Source organism: Enoplosus armatus, chromosome 3, assembly GCF_043641665.1.
Source record: "Enoplosus armatus isolate fEnoArm2 chromosome 3, fEnoArm2.hap1, whole genome shotgun sequence".
Lineage (NCBI taxonomy): Eukaryota > Metazoa > Chordata > Actinopteri > Centrarchiformes > Enoplosidae > Enoplosus > Enoplosus armatus.
The window spans coordinates 13472455-13493294 of record NC_092182.1 but is presented as its reverse complement, the minus strand read 5'-3'; the positions used below and the strand labels follow the sequence as shown (position 1 = coordinate 13493294).

General features: G+C 43.0%; 1 protein-coding gene across 2 annotated transcripts in view; it reads left to right on the top strand.

Annotated features, from left to right (window-relative positions):
- srgap3 (SLIT-ROBO Rho GTPase activating protein 3) overlaps nt 1-20604 on the top strand; it is a 51690-nt gene extending 31086 nt beyond the window's left edge. Inside the window, exons 5-22 of one of the 2 annotated variants that reach the window (XM_070903522.1) lie at nt 2191-2376; nt 4438-4566; nt 7447-7668; nt 7813-7914; nt 8684-8881; nt 9123-9207; nt 11229-11256; nt 11898-12000; nt 13033-13093; nt 13780-13857; nt 13979-14113; nt 14676-14781; nt 16379-16606; nt 16781-16854; nt 18702-18882; nt 19082-19231; nt 19329-19644; nt 20164-20604. In XM_070903522.1, coding sequence (XP_070759623.1) covers nt 2191-2376; nt 4438-4566; nt 7447-7668; nt 7813-7914; nt 8684-8881; nt 9123-9207; nt 11229-11256; nt 11898-12000; nt 13033-13093; nt 13780-13857; nt 13979-14113; nt 14676-14781; nt 16379-16606; nt 16781-16854; nt 18702-18882; nt 19082-19231; nt 19329-19644; nt 20164-20604 — 2823 coding nt within the window. Of the gene's footprint in view, nt 1-2190; nt 2377-4437; nt 4567-7446; nt 7669-7812; nt 7915-8683; nt 8882-9122; nt 9208-11228; nt 11257-11897; nt 12001-13032; nt 13094-13779; nt 13858-13978; nt 14114-14675; nt 14782-16378; nt 16607-16780; nt 16855-18701; nt 18883-19081; nt 19232-19328; nt 19651-20163 lie in introns of both variants that reach the window. The other variant, XM_070903523.1, reaches the window with a different exon arrangement.
- Nucleotides 20605-20840: the final 236 nt, after the last annotated feature.

The window sequence follows — 20840 nt, the reverse complement described above, 5'->3', positions numbered from 1 at the left end:
AGTCAGGGGCTTAAATCCCTAAATATTTAGATTCATGTTGAAAAGAAGTTTCTACTTCTGGCCTTGCATTCATTATGAAAAACTCGCGTCATCCTCTCACAGTTGGGTTCCTTTCACCAGCTCAGAGACTCAGCTCAGGAGTTAAATAGCCAGAGGCTGTCGTCAGAGGACTCAGCTATACACACACCTCCTGTAGACACAGCTGAAGCTCAGTCTTCCTGCAAATTACTTTGTGTCTTTAGCTGCAGGTCCTGCAGCCAGATGGTTCAAAGTTGGCTGGAAATCTAGCACATTTTCAGAAGAATCTGAAAGAAACGGTTTGACAGCCTGGGGAGGAACACAGTGTTAGCCTAGTTTCTCTTTTCGTGGAGTAGCTACATCGATGTCGAGCTTTGTCACTCTGAGAATAGACTAGTGGCTTTTATCTATTTATTTTACTTTCAGGTGTTTGCCTTACAGCTCTTTGTCACTCTGTTGCTGTAAGAGTTCCTTCACTGCCTGGAGAGGAGTCATATTTATTCCAGCACAGAGAGGGGAATAAATAGAGCCTCTTCAAGTGGCAGCACTGGTAAATATTACTGTCACAGTGTTGGAGGTCAGTGAAGGATTATAGTCACGAGTGACCCAACGGTAAAAACATGTGATTTTGATGAGAGATAAAAGGAACCCTACTGCTGAAGTTCAGCACCGAGCGAGCATTACTTCACACACAGGAAACAAATAAATTACTGTTTATGTTGTCTTACATCCTGAGGTGTTTGTAGAAAGTTCTGAATGCTCGAGACGTTTGAAGACGCAGCTCACATCTGGACATTCCTTTACGAGGGTTAAGAATGGGCTTCCAAGGGGAGAGACTTTCTCAACGAGCATCTGGGACAACTTAAGAAGACTCAGGGTGCTTCTGTCTTGTCTAACGAGGGTTTTCTGTCACTACAGTCTTGTCATCGCCATGTTGTAGTGGTGTGTGGGGTGTCTGAGTGTCTAAGTAGAGATCAAAGTGAAGAGGTAACTGCAGAGAACACAGAAAACAATGCTGTCACTCTGCTGCACAAAAGAGCTGAAAATGAGTAAGCCTGGGGTGATGAAGAGTTACTGCAGACATGATGTAGGGGCCAGGAAAGCCACAGTGAGGAGGGGATGAGGGGGTGAGTTGAAGATTTGACAGCCAAGACTGAACCACACACAACCCTGGGCCCCTAGATTCACTTAAAATAGTCCACATGTAGTGACATCTGTGTTACCGCTGTATTGACGCCCAAATTGATTCACCAGGCCACCATGAAAAAGCTCAAATCAAACCAGATTTTGGAAGGAAAGGACATTGAGGACCTTAATCCTTCCTGTTTATGTCCTTATTGTTTGGAGGGAATATGGCAGAATCAGCACAACAGTACTGCTATTGTAAGTTAATGTACAGGTATGGGTACTTGTGTGAATGGGTATGTGAGCACAAAAGTGTCTTTGTGGTTTGCTTTTTCCTGCGTTAGACCTAAATGACAATAATGGAGTGAAGTAATGATCACGAAACGCCACTCTCAAGTTGGTCTGTCTTTAAAAACAGCCTCTTTCAAAGTTTCTGAGTGGACTGAACTGACTCAGGGCTTGTTTACGTGTCCTTTTACAATTCCCAGCAGTGGCCACTGCTACATATTTATGGCTGGCTGACTCTTGATGAAAATACTAATGAGACCTTTTTGAATGTATCACTGCAGACAGCATGAGTCTGTTCACTATTTATTATTTTATATAGGACTGTAACATATTTTCATTATCTATTAATCTGACTGTCATTGTCTCGTTTTACTGTTTAATCATTTAATAGTCCATAAAATGTTTAAAAACAATTTCTCAAAGCCCATGGTGATGTCTTCAATTTGCTTGTTTTGTCTGACCAACAGTCCAAACCCAAAGATATCCAATTTACTAAAAAAGCGGAGAATATTTGGCATTTTCGCTTGAAAAATGTCTGAAATTCGTAATCAACTTATCGTTGCAGCTCTAATTTTATGCAATGTACAATGCACTGTTGATGAAACCAGCGTATCCTCTGATTTGTCTCTTTTTCTACCATCGTTTGACAGCATCTGCGAAGCATCTTTTAAATCTATATTGACCTATATTGTAAAATGTGATGATGAGATGCCATTTTAATGGTCAGGCTGTTAAATATCTGTGATTCTCCTCCCGCAGGTGATGAAAACATACCACATGTACCACACTGAGAGCATCAGCGCAGAGAGCAAGCTGAAAGATGCTGAGAAGCAGGAGGAGAAGCAGTTCAGCAAGTCCGGAGATCTCAACGTTAACCTCCTGCGCCACGAGGACCGCCAACCAAGACGCGGCTTCGTTAGGAAAATTGAGAAGATGAAAGAGAAGGTCAGTATGCCCAAGGATGGATAGTGTTGTGTGTACCGTCATTTTTGGTCACAGCAGGCAGCTGTTTTTATAAACCCACTGTACACATACTGCCCAGCACAAAATGACAAATGGCCAAAGTTAGTGACTAGCTGGTGATCGTAGCAGCACATTTAACAACAAGAGTCAGATATTTCCCTCAGGAGTTAGCGGTGACCAAGATCAGTGCTAAAGGAAGAGTGAATATTGGATTTCTATTCGCCAGGTGGTCAGAAATTTGACTCCAAATGAATGCTAATGTTGCTCCATGTCTGCTGGATGTGTAAAGTATGCTAACAACATATGATAATATGTTCACTGCTTGTGACCAAAAAATCAGTTATCGCAGGTTACGCAGCTTCTGCTCAAAGCTGAATGAGGAGGTCAGACGAGTCTAGTCCTGAAAATGGAGAACCAGTTCTATTTGTTGGGCTCGCATGCAGAGAGTGAGAGAAGGAAAGAGCAGCAGACAGACAGGAATATAATGTCAGAAACCCTCAGGAGCAGACTGTAGGTCTGCAGCCAGATACACACTGAGCAAACAGCAGTGCTCCCGGCCAATAACCCAACTCTCTTTCCACCATATGCAGATTTCCAGTTTGTGTAAAGTCTTCTCTGCCAGCAGTGTAGGGCTGGTGGTCTCTGGAGCACACCGTGCTTTAGATGCTTCCATACATTTTTTATTCGGGATCTTCTTCTGGAATTTCTTCATGCAAATGTAACTCCCATTATCTCTCAGGTGCAGGAAATCAAAAGGCTGTCAGGACGACAGCGTTTCTCCCTCCTCAGGCTGCTATCCTCAGAGATGCTGCTTGGCTTGGGAACCGAACACTATTTATAACACAGCAATGAATATTCTCCTTTTTCCCTGCTTCTAAGCTTTTGTCTCATTACTCTGCCTGCAAACAGGTTGGAGGAGGGAGAGGAAGAAGTAAAAGTTAATCTCTTTCCCTCTAACACACTGCTGAAATTTGCATCATAATGGCTTTGTGGAATTGTAAGTGAAATGTCCACGCATAGTGAAATGCAAAAACAAACAATTCAAATAATGAGCAAAATGTCTGTGTAAAGTAACTATTTTGTCAAAACTGTTAAGCTCGAGTCCAAATTCAATGTGTTGTATTTTTTCAGTCCAAACGTCACTTCATGGAAAATGCTGTTATTTCGTTTATGTTCTTTAGTACTAAGTACAATTGCATGTCTGGATTCACACAGGCCCACAGATTGCCAACCATGTAAGTTAAAATTGTATAATTCAACACAAAGACATCATTACTTCTAATATGCAGTCTGTGTAAATACTTTTAGGATTGTATTTTAAAGGAATAGATTAACATTTTGGGGAATGCGCTTATTCACTTCACTGCTGAGAGTTAGATGAGAAGATTGATACACTCTGTACGGTAAATATGTAGCTGGAGCCAGCAGCTGGTTAGCTGAGCTTAGCATAAAGACTAGAAACAGGGGGAAACGGCTATCCCAAAGGTAACAAAATCTGCCCACTTGTTGCTTTTACACGTCGGTTTTTGTACGGATTAAACAAATGAGATATATCGTGTCGATCACTGAGCTTTAGAGGTGCTAGTAGGTGGGTTTTATTATCTTTGGACAGAGTCAGGCTAGCTGTTTCCCCCTGTGTCTAGTCTTTATGCTAAGCTAAGCTAACCGGCTGCTGTATGTATATATATATATATATATATATATATATATATATTTATAAACACATTTTAAAACAGCACAACTTACTAAAGCCAAAGCCTCTTTCAGTGCTTCTTTGTCAGCATCCACATTCTGCAGCTTCTGGTACTTAAGTGTTGAGAGACAGAATAATGACTAAATGCTGGCTGTGCCACTTAACACGTATCTGTCTAGAGGCAGCTTCTCTAGAGCCTGTTTCTTCAAACTTTCCCTGCCATCTCTACCTGTCTGATGGTCCCAAAGCTGCAGCTGCCTGATCACACACTCAAACCCTCCCCACTGCTTAGATTTTCCTGCACTGATGGTTTTTCCCCTCATCTGCTCTGTCTCTTCTCTCCTCCCCAGAGGCAAGCCAAGTACTCAGAGAATAAGCTGAAATGCACAAAAGCCCGGAATGACTATTTGTTGAACCTGGCAGCAACAAATGCAGTTGTGGCAAAATATTACATCCATGACGTCTCTGATATGATTGATGTAAGTATGCATTAGGCACATGTGTTTGTTTACATCTCTCAGCTGGGATGTCTGATGTTGATTTAACTCTGCAGCACTGTCGCTTTTCTCACCATCTGTTCCCATGTCTCATTCTGCCTGTCATTTTTTTCATTATTAATTTTTGCATAACAAACTTAGCACTGATATGCTGGTGACTGACTGCCGTTGACAGGAACATTAGTTCAGCAATCTGTAGTATCGTGCAGCTACGGAAGGACATTTTTGACTGAGGATTTCAAAGGACTCCATCAGTGTTGACAGAATGGTTTCGCTCTCCATGTCCTCGGCCTTACCCTCACTCATTTGTTTTTGTTGATGATGCTTTTGGGAGCTTTGCTGGGACAAACACAGCATGTCCTTGTGATCGCTTGCCTCTAACTGTCACCAAGTAAAAAAAACACCCACACTCTCTCGCTATTGTCTGTCCTTCTGTGGTCTCTTCTTTCATGGGTCAGAGTAGAGGAAGCAGCCTTTCTAACACTCAAGAAGCTGTAGGTTTGTTACCTAATGTGTGTATATTCCCTTCATTGTTACCTACAATAATACCCATTTTGTATGTCCAGAAAACCTACACTTAAATACGACGTCACTTTTATTCAAATGATGAACCGGTAGCACTGCTGGAACGTCTGATCAGCAGTGTTTAAAAGGATGACTTTGTTTAGCAAACCACTAATGGTTGGAAGCCGCTCAAAGTCAGCTGGTGAGCAGAGGCTCTGTTTATGCAGGCATGAATGCAGTTAATGTGGTTGGCACTGGGCTCTCAGCCCCGGGTGACCTGCCACCAGTCACCATGCAGACAAACGGAAGCCTTTATTGAACATTTTAGACAAGATCATTGGAAACATTCTGTATCTGTGAGACTTTGTGTTACATTTGCTTTCTAATCTCATTGTCATTTGACATTTCATTGTCCATTTTATTTTCTTCCAGTTCCACTATTACGCATTACACACACACAGCCAACACAAAGGGGCATCCACTTTGAACTAGTTTATTTTTTCCTGATCTTCTTCATGTGCTGTAGTTATTGTAGTCTGTGTGCCATGTAGATTAGGCAGTTTTGTTTGCAAGTTATGTCTTATAGTTGTGTTTTGTCATTGACTGTTGATGAGTAAAAGCCAAGGTTGAATCTTTCAGCGAAAAGTAATTTATGTGACAAATGGCAGTGAATGTGGACTTTGTGGCTGTTTATACCAAACAAAAAATGCCCCCCTCCCCCCTCTCTGTGTGGTAATGGCCTGTTTGTCACATTTTTCCTTGAGGCCAGACCACCATACGGCACTACATTAGCCATAGTGATAGATGCACATTTTCCAGGTCAGGCATGATAACATATGATTTCAGTGAGATTTCTATAATATAATGAGCATTGCTTGCAATTTTAAACAATTGCAGTTGAAATAGTATAAATAGTGAGTCTCTGGTTGGCTGGCTGGACATACTGAGAACCCGATTCAGGGCTATCCCCGCCTCTTTGCTGGGCAGCTTTGATGGGTCCAGTGTCTTGAAACTGAAAGGTCCATGTCATCCCAAATGCTGCTGAGCTGCAGGGAACGGGATTGTGAGCGTGACTGGTTTGGCTGCCACAAGTGGGGCAGAGGAGGAAAAAGGGTCCGCTTGTCAGAGTAACTACACACCACACATCAAACCAGACGTCCACGCAGCAAGAAGTCAGCTTTGTCAGTCAGCATCAGTGACTTTAAACTGTTGAAGTGTAATTTCAAACAACATGTTGAGTTTATTCTACCACTGCACTGACCAGGACTGATGATTGATGAGTGAGGTTGGTCAGTAGTGCGTGCATGGTAACATTTTTAAGCTTGTACTTATGTAAGCTTAATATGGTTAAACTTACATTACATTATATTACATACATTACATTTTTGCAGCAGCATATGGTCCATTTTAAAATACAGCAAAATAGATTAAACTGCATTTTAAACTGAATGTATAAAGTATTATTGCTAAGGGTAAGATGACTGGAATAGACATTAATAAAACCAAACAAAATGCAGCCTATGTAAACATGGGCATAGAAATTAAGCATAAAAATGAAATAAAGTGGAAATATTTGCAAATATGAATGTACTCTATATGCAGCGTATGTAAACCACAGTATGTTTGCACAGCTTGCACAGAAAGATGAGAATATAAAAGAGAAAGTGGTCAACAGTGTTTGGATAAAAGAGTGTATCTAACCGATTATCTGCTCCTCTGGGCTGCTGCTGCAGATATGAATTTGTTCGCACTCAGTTTGCTTGTTTAAAACGAGGCTAATTTACTCCCTTTAGTCTTTAGTCTGCTGAGCCACTTTGACTGAGTGGTGCAATGAGGCTTGTGCACCAAAGTAGAGAGACTACTTCCTCAGTGCTAAAGAGCGCTAAAGAGCGTTTACTTAGTGAGTCACAGAGCTGTCAGTTGCCTCAAGCTCCCTTTAAACCTCCTCACTACCATCCTCCGCTTAATTAGGTTCTTTCATGCAGCTCTGTGTGATAAGGCTCTGTAATTATCCCTGGTGTCCTACTGCACTAGCTCCTGTAATTCTGTGAACTGTACTTCTATTTTAGAAAGGTAACCAGGATCAGCAGGACGTAATTTGGGATTTAGACCATTAACATGATGGAAGGTGCTCAAACTAACAGACTTTACAATTTTCACATTTGTCCACAATGTATATTGATTTGTCAAGTTAAAGAGCAACTTAACACTAGTTGTTTTTCAGCCTGGCATTAAATTACAGATTACATTTCAAATTTAAGAACACATATATTTACTGATTTTTATTTTGCTAATCCATCTACTGCCACATTTACAAAATGTTTTCCTGGTTATTTATCTATTATTTTGTCTCCACAGTGCTGTGACCTGGGCTACCACGCTAGCCTGGCACGCACTTTCAGGACCTACTTATCTGCCGAGTACAACTTGGAGACATCACGCCACGAGGGACTGGATATCATAGAGAATGCAGTGGACAATCTGGATTCCCGCAGTGACAAGCACAAGATCATGGATATGCATAACCAGGTGTTCTGCCCTCCAATGCGCTTTGAGTACCTGCCACACATGGGAGATGAGGTGAGGACCTTTAAATGCTGCAGCAACATTTGTTTATCACTTTATCTGGAATCCCTGAAGAATTTTTTTTTTTACAAAGTAAAACTTCAGATGGATCAATTTTGTCTGTTCTAACCCATGTGTCCTCCTCCTCCTCTTCCTCAGGTGTGCCAGGTGAGCGCCCAGCAGCCTGTCCAGACTGAACTCCTGATGCGCTACCACCAACTGCAGTCTCGCTTAGCTACTCTAAAGATTGAGAATGAGGAGGTGAGGATTTATGATGGCTCTGTGTCTGTCCAGCACCACCACCCTCACCTTCAGCCCCCCCCCCCCGGAAAAAAACAGAAAGCCCTCTGTCATTTTCCCCAGAGCCAAGTAGGAGGGCCACATCACCATCTGTTCTCATTGTAATTACTCTCCGATGACCCTTGCTCTGTGGGAGCCCAGAATATATTTAGATTGTCACGGCGCCAATGTTGTGTGTTTTCTATGAAGTTATATATGAAAGTGTTTATTTTGTGATGAAGAGAGGACACAGACACAAGGTTGCAAGGGAAGGCCTGTTAGACTCTCCTGTGCCAATAGCTCTGCTTCTTCCCTGTCTCCCTGTGTCTTGTGCCCTGGAGGATAATGGACGAGCCATGCCATTACTGGAAATGAGCTTCATCAATCTCTGCCCTAAACAAAAAGCCTTCTTCAGTAATTTCACGTACAATTTGTATCTTTTCCAGGCACTCGTCATTTTCATGTATTAGTCTGTTGCTCTGGACTGACATTTGGATGCTGCTTGGTGTCATTTCAGTGCAGTCCAAGGTCACTTTTCATTCAGGGGTCAATTTGTCTTTGATATAAATATGCTAACGCTGTAAACCACTCACTCTTGCCCTTGAAGATGTCATCAGTTACTTTGGTTCCATCAAGGCTTGGAGAAAAATAGCCTTTACGCTCACGAAAAGTAAAATGTGACTAAGACTGATTAACATATGATGCTTCATTTGTTATCTTCTTTCCTTTCTATGTTCCCCCATCTGTGCAGGTGAGAAAGACCTTGGACGCCACCATGCAGACGCTGCAGGACATGCTGACGGTGGAGGACTTTGACGTGTCGGATGCCTTCCAACACAGCCGCTCCACTGAATCTATTAAGTCTGTGGCCTCCGAGTCCTACATGAGCAAGCTGAATGTAGCCAAGCGGAGGTCCAACCAACAGGAGACTGAAATGTTCTACTTTTCAGTGAGTTCATGTCGATTTTGAAACTGTTAATGGCTGCCGGCCTGTTGTGAACTCTTGCTTTCCACTGCTTTTCAAAATCAAGGCATCAGTCATCATTTCCACATGATCCGAAAATACAAATTAAATTAAAACTGTATTGAATTTATGCTGATTTGAGCGACACTGAATTGTTTGACTGGGCTCATGTTAGACTGGATTAGTGCTGCTGCTCGCTCATTGTTGCCATCATCTCTCTGTCTAGAAATTCAAGGAGTACCTGAATGGCAGTAACCTCATCATTAAGCTGCAGGCCAAGCATGACTTACTGAAGCAGACACTGGGTGAAGGTAAGGAGTCTTTCCTCTTCATCTGTCTTGGGTGTCTTTTAATGGCGTGCTCCTGACCTGTTATTTCGTCCTGTCATTATGACCCACAGAATCCTGCCACAGCTCTGTAAAATCGCTGCCTTCGGGGTTATTGAGGTACGGGTCTTATCTAATAGGCAGCAGGGAATGAGGTATAGGACGCTTCAAAGACATTGATTTTTTATAGGGAAGCAGGAAGCAAAGAGGAAATGAGAGTTGATATTCAAATGGAAAACTATCACTCAAAAAGCAGACCACATCTACTCTGAGGTATCCATTCCCCTTTCTACTTATCTCCATTGGTTTAAGCATTATCCGGTTAGTCTCTATATGGTATAGCCGCAGGGAGGGGTTTCCATTTCCAGGCTGTAAGAGAAAGGCTTCCCTCTGCCCCTCCCTTCCCCAGGGGTCCCCTTGTCACCTCAGCCGTGAACAGTTTACGCCCAATCAATCAGCAGGACCAGGCCCAGGCCCATTTCTGCAGCTGCTCCTGCATCAGGGGTTCACCTAATAGAAAAGGGAGTCAGGCGCAGACAGCTGTGGCCTTGCAACACACATGCATATTTCCATATTTCACACCTTGGATTCATTCATTCAGTCAACTCTTACTTAATAATTTATTTTGCTCTGTCGAGCTTTCAGGACTCAAACTACCGACTGCCTGCTTTTACACTCACATTATAGTTCATACCAATCTCTGGACAAATCTCTGTCCATGGTGGAGCAGCTGAGAGAGTGTATGAACATGGCATATGGCGTCTCCAGGTACCACCCGTGTTTAATTATTCAGGCGATCAATCAGGGTTTGCTCGTTAGCTCATTGCTTTGCACCCAAAATAGCGTGTTTATGTTTGTGTATGTGCGTGGTTGTTGGTGGGCATGACAGAGGGAGCAAGATGAGACTGGTGAGTGCCACATGGCGTTTACATCTTGCTGCATGTATTAATAAAAACATAATGTCAGGCACTGGCACCAGACAAGATGGAGCTAGGAGAAATGCCAGCCCTTGTTTCCCAGATAAGGAGTCATCAATTCCCTTGTTCAGTGAATTTGATTTGAGTTTGCCACCTTTTATCTTCATAGAGTTTATATCTCTCTATCACTGAGGGACTCTGGCACTTTTAGATATGAAATTAGGAGAAAATTGACGTGGACTTTTTTGCTCATGCTTGAGAAACTGGTTGTAATTTTGAGGTTGGTTGGTCAGAGGTAGACAGGGCTATCACTCAGAGGAATGATGTCTGGGAAATGTGCTGTTGTTTCTTCACATGAATGCTCCAGAGACCTTGTCCCATCTGCCAGAACGATGTGTTGAGAAATGGGTTAGCCTTTGCTCTTTCTGTCCATTGTTTTAGGTGGAATAAAGAAATAATGTTGGAATGCTTTGGTGCCATTGTTGCTTTTTTGTTTTTGTACACTGACTCCCTTCCAGCTGATAATCCAGCCACTGGTAGACAAAGACTCAGTTCATAAAGAAAAGATGGGTCATCTTTGAATTAACTGTATTCTGTTTTAAGGATGTGTGTTATCATGAGCAGAAGTACATTTGACATATTCTTAGATTAGCCAGAAAGAGTGTAGCTGGGTTTGATGATGACTTTGCAGACTGTGTTTTCTTTCAAAATGCTCAGCGTTCATGTCTATAACGTGCGTGTGTTGTTGGAAACCCGCAACAAAAGACTCAGTGAACCAGCACAGACATTGCTCAGTGTCACCACTGATGGACCCCTCCCTCCCCAACATATACACACTCTGCAGCCGCCACCCCCTATTCTTTGCTCTGAGAGGAGGTCTATAACCCCACAGGGTCCTCTGGGTCCCCTGAGGTTTCAGCGACGACTGCTCAATAGCTTTGTCCAATGAATGGGGTTAGCACTGCTCCATTCATCGCTCCCTCAATAGTCATGTTGTCTCTCATCAAACCCTTCAGTGACGGTGGACACTGGAGTCTGTATAATGTGTACCACAAAGATATAACATGTCCCTCTTGTGTTTTTCCACAGGGGAAAGGGCTGAGTGTGGAACTACAAGGTATGATGTCCTTTATATGTATATATTACAGATGAACAAAGGCCATGCTCAGTATGCTATATAGACATAAAACTAATGTTAAAGTGGCATGACTTGGCCACGGTGTTGCAGTAGTTATTGTCCTTTCCAAAAAGGACATAAAACATATTGTTGTTGTGCTTTCTTTCATAAAGGATTGTCATAAATATTAAAATAACCTTTATCTCACTGAACTTGTCAAATACGTTGGTTACAGTTTTTTTGTATTTTGATTTATGTTATTAATGGAATGACATTATGTTTGCCTTGTTAATGTTCATTAATATGTGCTGTGTTTTTAGTAAGTCAGGAAGTGTTTTATTGAAGATCCAGACGTAGAGTCTTCTACACACAAACCCCTCAGCAGCAATTAAAAAGCAGACTTTCATCAGGCTTTCATGATAAAAGACCTTTTTTAATGGAACATGTCACTTTGGGTTTTGGGTTTTTCCTCAACTATTAAAAGATTCTTCTCTTTTTCCATTGCTTTACTCAAACAGAGGATTTTTTAGTGCTCTGTTTAAGCAACTGTTTTTTCATACCTGCTTTTGAACCTCCATGTTTGGTTCTACAGTTTTCACAGAATATGGTGTTTTTTGTTCCCCTTGTCCATCATTTCCCAGGCCCCCCACCCTTCCCCCTAAACCACAGAAAATGCGGAAGCCTAGGCCACGCTCCATGTATAACCATAAGCTGTTTAACGGCAATATGGAGACCTTCATCCAGGTACTCTGTGGTGGTGGTGTATGACTGAGCGGCCCTTGTGGAACAGGAGGGGAAGGCAGCTCGAGCCTTCGCTCTCATTCTCTTCCTCACTTTGGCCTTCTGTTCCTCCCTCTTCCAGCTGCCCTTGATCATGATATAACACCTCTGTTTAACCTCTAATCCTGCTCCTCCCCTCCGTGGCTCTGCCAGTGCAGACAGAGCGGCAGTCAGCTGTCTCTTTATTCCCCTCCAGAACAATTTACAATCTCTGGCTTTATTTCTAAATCCAGTCTCTGTTCAGACGACTGAGAAGCAGGAGACGGCAGCGGGTCTGCTTTTGTCCCTCATTGCACCCAACCCTTTTACTGCATCTCTTAGCTTTCCTATCGCCGGTCCTTGTGCTAAAGCCTTCTTTAACCTCAAGAGAGGTAATTCGTCATCTGAGCTTTTCTAACTTTGTGCTTCTCTGCCCTCTCTTCCTCTGCTACTCTGTGCCTTGCTGCTTTCTGTCCCAGAGGAAGAAGGAATGCTCGTACCCGCATTCAGGTACCTCTGTTGTTGGAGAGTATAGGTCAGGGCGCAAGGGCACTAAAACGTTTAGACTAATAGTAGAAATATGCTGGCTACTGCTCGGGCTACACTTGCATGCTGCTAATTTCCACAATTGTTTGTATTCTGTGACATCAGGTTATTCATAACAGTTGCTTGTATGTTGAGTGTTTTTGTTTGTGTTACACTTCTCATGAGATTTGCTTAATAAAATGTTTATGAACCGAGGCAATCTATGATGTTTATGAGACATTAGGTTTTTATGTGGCGAAATGGAGCATTAGACTTCTCCTGTCTCGCATCACTTAAATGAATATGAAGTAGAACAGGGGATTTATTATTTGTATGTACTGAAAGGACCGGCCCTTATATATAACATCGTATAGTTAATATTAGTACTGTATAAAAGTTACACAAAATACTTTGTTACTTATTCTTTTAGTTACGTATCATTTTTTGATAGTATTTGTCTTGCATTGTCTTCTTCATATCATTTCATTTCAGGATTCAGGTCAACCAATCCCACTTGTCGTTGAAAGCTGTGTCAGATACATCAATCTGTACGGTGAGTCTCGCATCACGTTGCTGTGACTACTACTTCTGAGTGAAGGGGCAGAAAAAGAAAGTGTAACTATGAAGTCCTGAAAGTCCTTCAGCTTCATGAGAATTGACAGCAGCTATTGGACAAGCCAATCTATTTCCACAAATAGCCACAGGTACAGAGATTGACCCTCTCTGCTCTCCACCTGAGGTGCTCAGCTGCCTGCCAGTGATTTGACAAGCTCATAACAATAGATCACACACGGAGAGTTTTGAAAGTCCCATTGGTCTTTGTTTAGTCATTCAGCCACCACCCCCCGACGCACACACACACACACACACACACACACACACACACACACACACACACACACACACACACAATCTTTATAACTCCTCCCTGTCTACCTTCACATCTGTCTTCAGCTCATTGCTGTAGCCTGCAGGCCTTTCCCCTGGATCTGGACCTAATGAAACTCCAGAAAACTGATTAGGAGCCCTCTAACTGAAACCATATGTTGCAGCCTCACTGAGGGGCCCTCTCGTGGAAAAATACGCATCTCCCTTTATGACTAGATTACGTTTCCTGCTCTGTGTTATGTGTTTCCAATGGGCTTTCACGAAGCTGGCACTGGGGTTTGGAGATAATGATATCTCATAACTTAACATATAACTCTGAATCTCTACATTTTTGGGTTGTGTTTATTTCAGGCTTGCAGCAGCAAGGCATATTTCGTGTGCCGGGATCACAGGTGGAAGTCAATGATATTAAAAACTCATTTGAGAGAGGTGAGTCAAAGACAGATGGCATTACATTCCCCTTCATGTCCCAAGTACTTAGCCAGGATAAACCCATTTGGCACATTTTTCAAATGTCACCACTGAAAGCACACGTATTCTTCTCAATCAGGTGAAGATCCCTTGATTGATGACCAGAATGAGCATGACATCAACTCAGTGGCGGGGGTGCTGAAGCTGTACTTCAGAGGACTGGAGAACCCTATCTTCCCAAAGGAGCGCTTCCTGGACTTCATCTCTACCATCAGTGAGTCACGCACACCAGAAAATATTCAAAGCCATCGCAGCCGTGAGTGGACTGGTCAAATAGAAAAAGAGAAAACACACCTTGCAGTTTCTTAAACTCAGCTTTACTGAAGAGCAGAAAGGCATGCAGCGCAGCACATGGAAGTAATCTTAACACCAGGGCTCTCTCTGCCTGACATTTAACAGAAAGCCAGTAGGAAGAGGAGAGTGTGGGCCACATCAGTCTGCCGCGTGCGAGTTCACCACAGAAACATTTCCCCGCTGTTTCTACAGTAATAGTTTGATCACTCAGTGCGCCTTAGGGGTCTGGTGAAAGGCAGGAGGGGGCATCTATTAAAGTGTCAAATAACAGCTTTCAGAATCTCCTCTGCCTTTTGCTTTTGCTCACTTTGATCAATTGTCCTTGCTAGGGTCTGGTTAATATTATATTTTAGTGGACAGTGTTGTTATGGGCTCAGTGCCCATATATATATATATATAAAAGTTTAAATGCTGTCTCTTGTTTACTGCAGTGCAAACCAATGTTGTTACACCTCTCTGTGTCTGTCCTTTTTGTGTTTCAGAGCTGGAGTCTGGAGCTGAGAGAGCGCATCACATCCAGCAGATTGTTGTGACTCTTTCTCGCACTGTCATAATCGTCATGAGATACCTTTTTGCTTTTCTCAATCAGTGAGTTTGCGCTGATTCACATTACATTTTAAGCCACAGGTCCTGGTGTGAATAGAAGAGATGAGTTCTTCATTCTGTGCACAGACGTAGAGATGTGCACAGATGTAATTGAATCTTAAACTTAATTTATATGTAAATGTAATTCTATTGGGGGAAATCCATGTTGAACAAACACAGAACAGCTACAGTCAGGTGAAAAGACAAGATCCAAAAATATATTGAAAAAAAAACCAACCTGCTATTTATTGCTACATCTGTCTGCAGTGTTTTAGAAGTTATTTATGGGCTCGGAAACTCATGCCTCGCTGAAGTACTATACCTGTCCTCTTGTAATGGATGTTATTAATGCTCCTTTTACTGGGTTTGCCTGCAGAACAAAGAGTTTGATTTCATACACCAGGATTTACTCTGCTCTTCCATGCCCCCCTCGTCATTGCAGCTGTTCCAGCTGTGGCTTTACTGCTCAGCCTCAGCTTGTTGATAATGTGCAAGGGCTGATTATGACTTCCTCTTGCAGCACTGAATGATTTGGTTACCAAGAGTGGGTTGTGGCATGTGCTGGCTAAGTCGATTTGTTGAAGGGGTTGGTTCATCAGAGAGCTTTTCAAGTAAATGTCTAACTAAGCTGTGCAATGAAGCATGTAATACTGTATGTCAAAACTGGATTCAGTTGAAGCCAGTGACGCTGTAAGAGATGTTTTCAGGCATTGTGGGATTGATATTTCATAACTTAAAGCAGCTATAATCAGTACTTTTATGTTAACATGACTACTTGTACGTGAACAAGGTCACAAATAGTGTTGAACCCAAAGAGACTCTGTAGTTCCCCTAAGCTTTAGGTAGCTTTATAGCACCTTTCAGCTCAATGTTTTGGTTTTCCGACTCACAACTTTACACTTCTGGTTCAGTCTCGTTTTCAGGCACTAAAGGCAGCTGTTTTCAGTAAAAAAAAAAAAAAGCTCTCAAAACCAGAGGTACGCTCCCTGCCCAGCGAAAAATGACAAAAAGACAAACCATAGCAACTAGCAAGTGAAGACAGCGGAGCATTTAGCTGCTGAATTTTTCCCTCAGGAGTTGGTGGGTCCCAAAAACAGAGCTAAAAGGACAGCGTTTAGCTCTGTTTTTGTTTTTGAATGAATGAATTTTAGACCTTAATTTGCCAGGTGGTCAGTATTATGACTCCAAATGAATGATATTGTTGCTCCTTGTCTGCTGGATGTATAAAGACGCAACTGTTTGCTCACACACCCGCCATATCAACTTAAAAGGAGATAAGATCAGTCAGTATTGGGTTCACAGCTCGTCTCCACTGTCGTTGCGCTCGTAACAATATAATAACCAGTCTAATCATTTATGACATAATCTATAATCCAAATTTAAACAAAAGGGTTGGCCAAGCATGAAAATACAAATCATGATTGTAGCCTTATCACTCCCAATTTGATTGACAAGTCTTTTAATCACAGGCTAACACTAGACAAGAACTTAATCTATTCATCCAGTGTTTGTGCTGTCTGATGTTGTTAAAGGTTGATTACAGTAGTAATATTAGTATATGCAGGAAAGAAACTCAATGCTCCCCTGTTCTGTCCCTCAGTCTCTCCCAGTACAGCGACGAGAACATGATGGATTCATACAATCTGGCAATCTGCTTTGGTCCAACCCTGATGCCCATCCCAGACGGACAGGACCCTGTAGCGTGCCAGGCACATGTTAACGAAGTCATCAAGACCATCATCATCCACAATGAACTCATCTTTCCAAGTCAACGTGAGCTGGACGGCCCTGTGTATGAAAAGTGCATGACCGGGGGGGAGGAGTACTGGTGAGTATTGGCTAGACCAGGCGGTGAAAGTACAATCATGTTGAGAGTTACAGTTACAGTCAACTCTAGAGGAGGAAGACCTGCTTCATTTCATCAGCAATTCACCTGTTTAAACACGCTTCAAAAAATATTATAACACATCAGTGACTTTTCACTTTCCATTTGCTCCCACAGTGACAGCCCCCACAGTGAACCAGGAACTATTGACGAGGCTGACAATGGAACTGAACCACACACCAGTGATGAAGGTCAGTACATGATAGTAGTCATTTTTCATCTATCTTTTGTGAAGTGGCTTTGTTTTTAACCAGGTGTGTCTTTATCCATGCTAGTGGCATGCTTCAAGGGATAGCAATATTGGTCTGCCTGTCCATCACTTGGTCCAATATCTCAACAACTATTTGATTGATTTGAGTGATGAAATTTGGGCTAGTCATTCGTGGTCCCAAGAGGATGAGTCATACTGACTTTGGTGATCCCCTGACTTTACCTCTAGTGCCACCAGCAGGTTGACCTTTCTGGTTTTGAGTGAAATGTCCTGACAACAAATTGGATGGATTGCCCGGGAATCAAGGATATTCAGGTTCCCCTCGGGATACATTACAACAACTTTGGTGATCCACTGACTTTCCATCTAGCTCCATCCTCAAGTCAACGTTTCTATCCAAAGCTTGGATTTATGACCAGATATCTGCAAAACTAATACCAATTAGCCTCTGTAGCTGTACTTCATGTTTAGTGCGAATGCAATGTGATTTTAACAGTCTGTGTGGATAACAAAGCCTTACGTACAGACTGACCTTTTTTATTAAGTGATTTTGACTGAGAGGTGAGTGAGGTTTGTGTTGCAACAGCTTATGATTGCAAAGGCTTATGTGATGTTTGAAGCTGAAGGCAAGTTGAGTAAACAGTGTTGGCATGCAGTGCTGCCTCTTTGATCTGTCTTTGTGTGTGTGTGTGTGTGTGTGTGTGTGTGTGTGTGTGTGTGTGTGTTTGTTTGAGCCCCCCACCCCCCACACACACACCCCCTTCTCCCCTGCTTGCTCTTTGTTCAGTCAGCGATTCTCCTGGGACTTTCTCTTTTGTGCAGTATTTCCCCAATTCTCCTCTGAGCTTTGAATGCATAACTGGGCCAGGCACACAAGCCAAAACATGGGTAATACACAGAATAATATCTCCTGTGCCGTCAGTAAAGAGTCGCGAAGAGGTCTATGAAGTATGGAGCGTGTCAGGTCAGACTGGGGTAACCCAATCTCTGAGATTCATCTGTGCTGTTGGCTGTGTTTGTAATGAATGCTGACCCTTTCTCTCTTTTCTTGCTCTTACTTGGAAACGACAACAAAGGCTGATTGCCTGCTGCTGGTTCTGCTCTTGATGGCCTCAATACTGAGAGTCTTGTGTGACATTATGGGCTCTGGTGTTGCACTGCAGTTTCTGTAATTGGTTCAGTTGGCGTCCTCTGGCAGCAGTTCAGTTTTCATGGAAGAAAAACAAGTATACAACAACAACTATGACTGTCCTCTTTCATGTCTTTGCACTCCTTGGATAGGTTTTTCAAAATAAAACCTGGGGATGCAAAACTGGGCTTCCTCTTTGAAAGGGTGTTTTCTTGGTGAGAGCTTAAGTCTGACTGACCCCTGCTGGCTGGCCTGTTGAAATACATTGCAGACAAGGTTTTCATTTTAAATTTAGGCAAAAATCTGCGTATTTTATCAGATTTACCTAAAATATTTATCTTTCATGCAACATGTTTAAATAGGGGTGGCTGTACAATAAAGTACAATATGTCCTCGCATTCGTGGACGTTTGTTTTATTTCAGCTTTGTAGCTCTGTAGTATGTCTGAGGGATTTATCATGTAAACTGAGACATACTGAGTTGAAAGAGAAGCACATATTCCAAGCTCTCCTGATTTTTTGTAATTGTTTGCTTTAGTGCTATATTTACTTAATAAGATTGTGAATTATGTTATTGATCAAGTAAAGGAAAGGATCATGTCTGTACCTTCAACATGATCATTGCCATGTTGAGATCTATTAAGCAGTTTATTCAGCTTTTTTTTAGATTTATGTTTCTTTGTCTATTTGTGCTTTCAGAGGTTGAACAGATCGAGGCCATTGCGAAGTTTGACTACGTGGGACGCACTCCGAGGGAGCTGTCCTTCAAGAAGGGAGCCTCTCTGCTTCTGTATCACCGAGCGTCTGAAGACTGGTGGGAGGGCCGCCACAATGGTGTGGATGGCCTCATCCCACATCAGTACATTGTAGTACAAGACCTGTGAGTAACAGCAGAATGTGTTGCTTGTCTTGTGTCAAGTAATTCTCTCTCTTACTTTTCAAATGATCATCAGTGAAGCCGACAGCAGTACAATAAACTGTTGTGTTGGATAAAGTTACATTCAGTATTCCTTACCAAAATGTAATTGAATTACTGCGGATATACATGTACTTCATATGTGTATCTTATGCTCTTTCAGGGATGATGCTTTCTCAGACAACCTCAGCCAGAAAGCAGATAGTGAAGCGAGCAGTGGACCATTGCTTGATGATAAGGGTTCATCCAAAAATGAAGTCCCGTCACCATGTGAACAATCACCTGATTACAACTTTGGAGGAGTCATGGGGAGGTGAATACAATTAAGAATAACACCTTTCTGGTTTTAAAAGTTCTACTGAGTAGTATCGAGGAGTTGTCCTATTTGACTGTCTGATCCCTCTCCACAGGGTAAGGTTACGGTCCGATGGAGCTGTGATCCCACGTCGTCGGAGTGGCGCAGACACCCACAGCCCAACCAGAGTGGCGGACACTCCGCCGCGGGCCGCAGCCTGTCCCAGCAGCCCCCACAAGGTGTCCATCAGCAAGGGCCGCATGGAGAGTCCAGAAAAGAGGCGCCTTGGCACCTTTGGCAGTGCTGGAAGCATCAACTACCCAGACAGGAAGGCCTATCCTGAGGGCCATCCTCTGAGACCGGTGCCTGGTGCCACTCGTCACAGCAGCCTCGGGGACCACAAATCACTGGAGACTGAAGCTCTGGCAGAGGTAAGGGTGGGGAATTTCAGCCAGAGGCAAAACTGATGGGGAAAATAGTGCAAAAATTATACCTGGAAATAGAAGTTGTCTCTTTTGTTATAATCATATATCTCAATGCAATTATAGCATATAAGCGGATTGGGAAGGTTTGGTAGGACAGAGCCAGGCCCCTCGATGTAGCTGTCAGTCTGAGAGCAGCAGCTGGGACCTGGAGTAAATGTCAGGGCCAGACTGCAGCTGGGAGATAGACACACCTCAAGGACAGAGAGGCCTGGGACTGAATAACAAGCTAAAGAGCGCTGAAGGCTCTGCACCAAATTATCCTCATCAGCTAATGGCTGCATTAATGGAAAAACAATGGTTGCCTGAAAATGTAGGAAACGACATAAAAAATGTAAAATCATATAGTCTGTATTTGAAAATGGTCAACAATAAAGTTAGGTATGTATGAATTGTAGCTTATGGTCCTTTTAGATGTCCCACTAACCTGTCTGTTATTCTTGATTGCTCTGTTCTTTCCTCTACCAGGACATAGAGAAGACTATGACTACAGCACTCCACGAGCTACGTGAGCTGGAGCGACAGAACACCGTTAAGCAGGCCCCCGACGTGGTCCTGGACACCCTGGAGCCCATGAAGAACCCAGTTAGCTCAGAGCCCGGCAGCCCACTGCACACCATTATGATCCGTGACCCGGATGCGGCCATGCGCCGCAGCAGCAGCTCCACCTCTGAGATGATGACCACTTTCAAACCAGCTCTCTCCGCCCGGCTGGCTGGGGCTCAGCTGCGCCCCCCACCCATGAGGCCGGTGCGCCCTCCTCCCACCCAGCACCGCTCGAGCAGCTCCAGCTCTTCAGGGGTTGGCAGCCCTGCTGTAACTCCCACTGAGAAGATGTTTCCAAGTAGCAATACTGGTTCTAACATGAATACGTCCAATGATGCCGGGGATAAGTCTGGTACCATGTAGCAAAGGGGGAATCTGCAAGATGGGAAGGTTGTAAAGCTTTCCGAGTGAGGGGAAAGCTTGTAGGAATGGGTGCTGATGTGTGAAGAGCAGATATGGATATTTTGCTCTCTGTTTTCTGCCTGACTTAATTCGTATATTCAGGAAGCTCCTGAAGCGAGCCTGCAGTATGTTACCATGGTGATCAAGTAATAGAAGAAGCTGTAGAGGTGTCATAGCGTAAAACTCAACTCTCTTTG